Consider the following 8,075-nt stretch of genomic DNA (forward strand, 5'->3'; position numbering starts at 1 on the left):
GCTTTACTTCATGCTTTGATTTAGAGGATTGTGTGTCTGTGTGTTTTTATAGGATACAGAGGTCAGAAAGGAGAACGAGGACAGGTTGGGCTGGGGTTACCGGGAGATCCAGGACCTACGGGGCCACCAGGTAAGAAAGGAACACAGGAATCATGCGAGTTTGAAAAGCTAATTGAATGTAAACACAAAAAAAAAGAAAAAGTTGATTGTGTTTTGAACCTTATGGTCTATTGGAGGCTTGAGCCGATGCAGTGTGAGGCAGAAAGAAATGACATTTTTTACATCATCCTTCAAAAAAAAAAAGTCCCAACAGGCAAACTCAAGCTCCGTCTGAAAATCATGTTTCATGCTTTTGTGCTTTAACACTTGAGTCCCTTTTTCCAGTTTTTCTAAAAAAAAAAAAAAAAAAGAAAGAAAACGAACAAACAAAACATCATCAGCTGGGTAGGTTTTGTGTAATCTATCCAAAGGACAAGCAGTCAAGCAGAACTGAGAAAACAGCCTCTATAGCAGAATAATTTATAACAGCAACATTATAAACAATAAATAATTATATGTGAGTTTGAAAAGGCATTTACAAAAATAAACACAGAAAGTCAAGTGAGATTTTTTTTTTTGTGCTTAATGTTATTTTAAAGGTTTAACTAAGAAACAATAACTCAGCCAACAAAAAATGACCTTTGTTTAAAACCCTGCCATGAATGGTGGCGGGTAATGTGTTCATTCAAGCAATACTAGGCCTTTAATTTCTATGGGTTTGGACACTATTTGTTATTTATTGACAGAGTTTTTTGTGGTCACTCACAATCCATATTTTACTGACAAGTAAGTCAAGAGGAAGTAAATTTTTTGGTTAATACGTAAGAGCACTTCTCTGAGCTGCCACATCCATGTCAGAATGACCAGCCATTGCGTTTACAGCCAGTCCTCCTCCACATTCAGCCCCTTTGATGCTGTTTTTTTCTGCTAAAAGGAAAGAAATGTACTGGGTTTGGGTCTGCATTCAAACCTAAAAGTTCTTTTTTATTGTTGTATTTTTTTTTTAGCTCTCAGGTTGCATTCAGTTTCCGAAACCTCGCAATGCTTTATCAAAAAAAAAAAAAAAGACATCCCAGCCAAAGAAAACAAATTGTTCAAGAGGAAAATTGTAACTTTTCTGAAAACTATGATCCTACCTTCTTATTGTCCTGGAAATAAAATGAATACAACAACAAGCCATGGTGTTAGCATGTCCCCTCCTGGTGTGAGAACAGGGAATACTTTCTCGAGTTTGAGCGCGCCGCTGCAGGAGCTCATCACCGAACCTAAAGTCGCTCATATATGTGTGCATAATGTATGTGTAGGAAGGGAAAAGAGCTGGCTGTAGCTCCTCTACAGAAGATAAATCACAGCTGTTAAAAGAAATCATCTCTAGAGGTGCACAGTTACGGAAAGCACCTGCAGCATAACTGCTGGGGGTTAGACTTAACCTGGAGCCACATCGTGGAAGGAGTCGGAAAGTTCTTGAACCGACCGATATGAATGCAGGTCCATTGCTCTTCTTTTCCCTACGCTCTTAGCTTTACAAGCCTCTGCAGCCTACAGCAGAAGATTATTTTTACCGACTGAAATTTCTTCCATCATAATGAAAGATAGCCTGTATCCTTGGCATCAACACAGAGCAGGTTCCCTTTGGACTCGTGAAGACTGGGATGTATGAGTCACATTCTGAAGATTCGTACAATTGTGTTTCATCGATTCAGATGTTAGAAGGTAGAAGTCCTTGGTGTAAGCTGTGAGGTTACGGCTGTGCATGAGGAGGATTCAATACTGAACTTAAAAGCAATCTCAGTGAATGGAAAAAAAAAATTAACCAAAGTTTCATCTGTTTTTTGTTTTTTTGTTTTCACTTTAACTATGGAACAATAATATGAAAATAAAGGTCTAGCATTCCTTGGAGGTTTGTATATCACCCGCTGCCTTTCATGCCAAAGGTTTAGACCAAGGTCATATGGTGCTGAAATGATGTGTGTGATCTCATGTGATATTAAGAAATCTTGCTATTATATGTTAGGGATGACTATCTGGTACTACCACACCAAACTTAGCTCAGTATCTATAAATTTGACTAGGTTATAGCTATTTTTGTGTTGGCTAACGTTGATCAACTGTGGAGGCCATCGTGAAATGGGTTGACGCCAAAGGTTCGATGAATTGCTGATGTACATCTAATGATTACTTTCTGAGAATTTAGTGGAGTTAAATTCATCGACTGAAGACAGAAATTTAACAAACTGGGGTTCATGTTCAGTAAAATATCTGAATTACTAACAATCAAGGCATTTACTTTGAAGCAAAGTGGACTGCTTTACCACTTAAACAAGCTCTTACTGGATGAGATGATGTACTAAAGTCTCATCTGCAGAGATGACCTCAGCATGTTAGAGAGTGAAGAATCACACGCTCTCTTCATTCTTATTAGTGCAGCTGATGAATTCATTCTTTGTGAATGAGATATTCTTCATTATGAAGACTTTTCTGAAGCAGATGTGGAGAACAGATGCAAAGTTGCTCACAGAACAAAATGATTCATGGCTGCGTTTCCATTGATATTCACTGCATCAGTGAAACTTTCTTTACTTTTAGGAAGAAAAGAGCTAAAACCAAGTTATTAATAGTTTGATTTATATAACTGATTAAAACGTTTCTGTAAACAATAAAGGTCTGCAGCTAACATTTTTTAATTCACCGTATTAGTTATCTTGATTCTTATAGTTCTAATGGCTTAATCAAAATGTAGAAAATACAGAAAATAAGCCTTTTTTACAAATGGGTTGTCAGAGTTTTTACCTGATTAGTTTATAATAGTTTAGATTAGTTTAAAATAGTCTGACTTAAATGAACGTTCTTCACAACAAATTCACTGGTGTTTGGTTTTTGGTTTGTCATTTGATAAATGTTACCACCAAATGTGACATTTTGTCATTTTGTCGAGGAAAAAAAAACTGGGACTTATCAATATTTGAGCTTGAGTTTTCAATTAAAGGCAGCAATATCCTTTGTGGACAAATCACAACAACAACAAACACAATCAAATCTGAATCTGGGGAGCGTGGAGGACAAGCTGATGCATTAGTTTCTTTTTTGTGCTCCTGGAGGAGTTCTTGATCAGTTTTTGTGTGTTGTTCTGGCACATTTTCCTGCTGAGGAAGGCCATATCTGTCAAGGAATGAAGTTGCTATTGAGCTGTGTCAAAGTAACATCAAAATGGATGCCAAAGCCCAAGGATTTTAGCATTCGTCTTGTCACAAAATGATGACTGTTAATCACTTTAACCCTCTGAGGTTTTGCTGTTGTTGCTGATCTGTGCCTTATGGGTTTAAACCAGTCGTAAAACTATTTACTTTCATGTCACACCCTTTGAAAAGCTCTGTACACAGAGATTTACTTCGACTGTTCTTCGTCAACATTTTTAATCACCGTGATTAGTGAGCAGCTGTTTGTGAGGCTGTGCAAAACCACAGTTTAACCATTATTAGAACGCTGTAGCTAATAATATCAAACTCCTTTCTCCCAAGGCCCACCTGGGATCACCTTTCAGGGCCCTCCTGGCTCTCCGGGGCCCCATGGACCTCCTGGGACATGTGACCCCAGCGACTGTTTTCTCCCATCCTCATAAGCCAAGTGGAGTTCGGTAAGAGCTGCACGGAGAACCGCCGCCCAGCTCGGAGCGGAAAACTGACGGCCTCGCTGTGTCAGACTGCTTCCTCGGCTCTGCTTTATCCGACAGTCTCACAGCTGACCTCTTCTGTTCACCTCGCAACAACATTTGGTTGCCGCGGGGGGGTTGTGTGGTTTTTGTGGGTCTGCTGTTTTTGTTTTTGTTTTGAATGCAGCTTGCGCGTCGCTGTACATTTGAAACTATTTCTTGTTTTCCCAGCCCCTACTGTGATGTGATGCATTCCTTATCGACTCCGTCTTTCAAGACCATGAAATAACTTTATTTCTCCGAGTTCAGCCCAGCCTAAAAACGCAACCTTAATTATTTGTTTGCCTCATTAACGGGCGTGACTATGCACTCTTCTGTTCTTTTTAAGATAAGCCAATGTGCTGGCTGAAGGTACATCTCGTGTGGGAGTTTATGAGTGTGACAGAGATGGTGAGATTAACTTAGTGAGTGTACCTAATTTTAATGTAGATTTGAGAAAATAGCTGATTTATGGAAATTATTGTGCAACCAGATTGCAGCCAATGTGTTTGATTGTTAGATTATTGGAAATTATTTATTTTAAGTGTGCTTCTCAAGAATGTATATGAAAGAATGGTACTTAGTGTAAATGTAGCAAATCAATAATATGATTTAGTGACATAGCCGTGGGAACATTTTTCATTTGGGGGAGGGTGCTGTGAGTTTATATGACTCTAAACATCCATATGAAAAATATCATAATACCAAATATATGCAGTAAAATGCACACTGGCAATGCATGTTGTCTAGTCTGAATATAAACATTAAAAAAAATTTTGTTGTTGTATTATTTTGGATAGACAGTATCCATAAAATTGCAATCATGATGCAATCCTAATCTGTTCTTTTTTTGTTTGTTTTTTTTTTCTTTTGTAGATTTTAAGCTAAAATGTTCCACACAGATAAAAAATATACAATAACAGTGCTGGTTTATATAACAGTTTTACAAAACTCAATGATATCTAAATATGATTAGAGTTAAAAAAAATATGCAGCACTAACGACATCTGTTTTCCTTCCTACCGGATGCATTTGGACATGCATGTCCTCTAGCATCCATCAGGGAGCGCTGCAGCACCCTCCTCACCCTTACTTCTCACGGCCTTTTAAAGACACTATAATGTTCATTAATACATGTCTGGACTGCAGAAAAGATTTGATCGTTTTATTCTTTTCTTGTAATTGTGAGTCAGGACATGGTTGCAGTGTGTATGATAATCAGTTTTAACAAGAACCCGCAGTAAGTTATTGCTGGAGATGTCTTCCCGTTTTCTGTAAGTTAACACTCGTCGGTGAAGGTTGCCAAAGTTTTTTGTAACTTAACACCCACCCTAACAACCCATCAGTACTATTTTGTAGCTACTCATAGAAAACATGAACATAAAGTGCAAAAACCTTCGCAGAAAGAGAATGTACTTTAAAAGATTTTTATATTCACTGAGTGTAAAGTGAACCTTCATGTACTTTTACTTTTGTTTTTACCTGTTAAATAATTGTGTGCTATCTCTTGTTATTCTTGTTTTATGTCAGTTGGGGTTTATTAAGGGACCGGAAATTATAAGATCACAAGCAAGCTGTAATTCATCATCATTCGTGCAACTTGTTAAAGATTAGGTTGCATCTGAAATGATTGTTGTTTACATTGTGCCTTGTATGATGATTCCTTTGCATTATGTGTATATTTTTGATTTTCAGTAGCTCAAAGGAAATCAGACTACTATGCTACAACTGTAATGGATTTAAGACTTTCTTTCTTTTGGTTATTTTTGGTGGAATGTTCTCATGAATGTACTTGAACTTTATCGGCTGTCTTGGACTCTCCATCCAGGTCTTTCCCTCACTGATCAACACTGTGCGGCTATGAATTGTTGAATTTTGGGGGGGTAATTTAAGACTGGATTATTTTTTTATTATTGTTATTATTTATTTACTGTATTTTTTCTGATTCAGTTTAATGTTCTGAGATTATTTCTTAACTTTCTGAGTCTGATTTGCACCACAGCAGGCTACATAACATATTACTTACTAGAAACTCTTATTTGGAGCATTAATTTAGTAAAAGACACTGTAAATTTAAAGAGCTAAAATAACATTTAGTCTCTAGTCACTCTAAATAGTGAACATACTAAATCCTGTAGAAGAAAAAGATAAATGGCTTGTGGTAAATGTAAGCTTTTATCTTCAGCTGTGTTTGATTCAAATGTTTTAATTTTACTTTTTAATCCTGCTGTGGTTAATGTTTAAAATGTCCTGTCAGTGGTTTTGATGTATTTTTTTTTACTACATTTCAAACTACACTGTATTTGTTTTATCTTAGGAAATCTTTCATCTCACATCATACTCATCATGCTTTTCTTACACAATGAATTACAAATTACATACAACTCAGATGCTGCAGAACATTTTTTGAGCATGCCAGCTTGGTTTTTATCTTTGCTTTATTTATTTTTTTTATCATTGCAAGAGGGTCTAATTTTAGAATGAAAGCCATGTCACTGACTTCATTTGTGGTTTAAAGTTGCCCCCTGCTGGACACGTTTTGAACTTCTGAATTCTTATAAAGGAAAACAATCTTACTTTGCTTTATTGGCCACATAAAATTCCCTCCTTTCTACTCATTCTGTCTTCCCATCTCTGTAATTTTCATATTTAGCTTTACGGGCTCCAAGCAGAGACAATTATGCTGATCTTGATGAGATTTAAATGAGACAGCACCAGCAGATTAATGTGATCTAAACAGTTTTTTGGTGTGCTGCTGAGAGCAACTCCCTCCGTGTATTAAATTCAGCTTTGATTGATATGAAAACGCACAGGTTTGCTGCTCCCGTTTAACTAAACAGTTTGATGAGAAGGGAAGGACACTGATGCCAGAGCTCACTTCAACCAAAATATTTTCCATCACACCGGGGTTAAATTCATTTATTCTAAGTGGAAACCTTCCAGTTAAAGCAAAGGACAGAATTGCACCAGCTTGATGCAAAACTCACTTCAAGCGATCACCTTCATATGTTGACATATTTTGTTGTTTTTTTCTGGTGTTTCACAGTAATGTAAGCTGATCCTGTTGCCACTTGTAATCTAATCTTGTAAGTAAGCTTGTAATGAGGGAAAATATGGATCAGCCTCTCAGCACGGACCCTCAGATTAAAAATGTCTGCCTGCTGATCTCACTCAAACGGCTTTTTGCTCCTGCAGAAGCTCGTGTCGTGCTGAGTGACTTTAATGTTTGTTTTCAGAAGTTTTTGTTTGGCTGAACGACTACCTCAGTTTTGGTTTACCGCATGTCTACGTGATTAGAAATTTTAAAAATTAAAAAAAAAAATTGAAAAAAAAAAAAGGTCAAAACAACAGTTGCCTTGGAAAATAGAAAACCTCATGCAAGAACACCTCTGTTGTGGGTCGGATGTTGATGCCAGTGTGACTCATCTCACTGACTGACAGAAAAAATAGGGGCATTAATGTGCCTTTTGGGGAGTGCGTTCAACTCTTTTTCTTTGCAGAATCTTTTATTTACACTGATTAATGCCATCTGCCTTTTCTGTGTGCAATAAATGTTCTTAAGTGCTTTAAATCTTTCTTGTGTTCAGTTTTGTTTTCTGCAATAACTCTGCTAAGTTCTTTTAGAATAAATTGTATTCGCATCTGTGTCCATTTCCTTCATTTAGGCGTTTAGTAGTTTGCATTAAACTTGTTAAACTCTGCAATGACCATGAGGCACAAAACACAACAAAACCAAAAATGTATTTTGTACAATGTGTTTCTCGTATATGTTGGTGCTTTTGTATTTTTTATGAGTTTTTTTAAATTATTAATATTCTTGGGTTTGGTTTTGTTGTTGTTTTGCCCCCTTTTTAGGTCCCCTGTAGTTATTGTGTTCATAATCTTCAGTTACACCCAGAAAGTGCTGATTACAGACACATTTCTGTTGTGGAAATGACTATATAGTTCCAGGAACACCTACAAAAAAACCGTCAATGAATGAGATTCATCACTGCATTCATAACTTTCCTTAAAAAAAAAACTACCATCTAAATAACAAACTCGTTTTCGATTCGACAGTCTGTCCGCTCCATAGAGCTGATTGAAAAGTGGTGAAAGCTGGAAACAGAGTATTACAGGTGATCAGGCATGTCGTGTGGTGTGAAAACCTTCCACCTGGAATTGTGTGTGCTGCATTATCTGAGTTAATGAGGAGAAGAAACCATTCTGCTTGTTATCAGCGCACAGCTCTAAAACAAGCCCCTGTGAAGGTGCAATAGTGCACGTGACAGCAGGGGTGGGTTTTATAGTTGGTAAAGCATCATAAATAAATTTACAGATGAATGGTATTCAGACAAGGAAAGATCTG

General features: G+C 37.0%; 1 protein-coding gene across 4 annotated transcripts in view; it reads left to right on the forward strand.

The window, feature by feature from the left end:
- The window catches only part of LOC108234093 (collagen alpha-1(XIX) chain), a 116,312-nt gene extending 109,014 nt beyond the window's left edge, over positions 1-7,298 (forward strand). For 3 of the 4 annotated variants that reach the window (XM_017413010.3, XM_037973609.1, XM_037973608.1), the window contains 2 exons: positions 53-130; positions 3,558-7,298. In XM_017413010.3, the coding sequence (XP_017268499.1) occupies positions 53-130; positions 3,558-3,658 (179 nt within the window). In that variant the 3' untranslated portion in view covers positions 3,659-7,298. The remainder of the gene's footprint in view (positions 1-52; positions 131-3,557) is intronic. The other variant, XR_005232659.1, reaches the window with a different exon arrangement.
- The last annotated feature ends 777 nt before the right edge of the window (positions 7,299-8,075 follow it).

Source organism: Kryptolebias marmoratus, linkage group LG22 (genome assembly GCF_001649575.2).
Source record: "Kryptolebias marmoratus isolate JLee-2015 linkage group LG22, ASM164957v2, whole genome shotgun sequence".
NCBI lineage: Eukaryota > Metazoa > Chordata > Actinopteri > Cyprinodontiformes > Rivulidae > Kryptolebias > Kryptolebias marmoratus.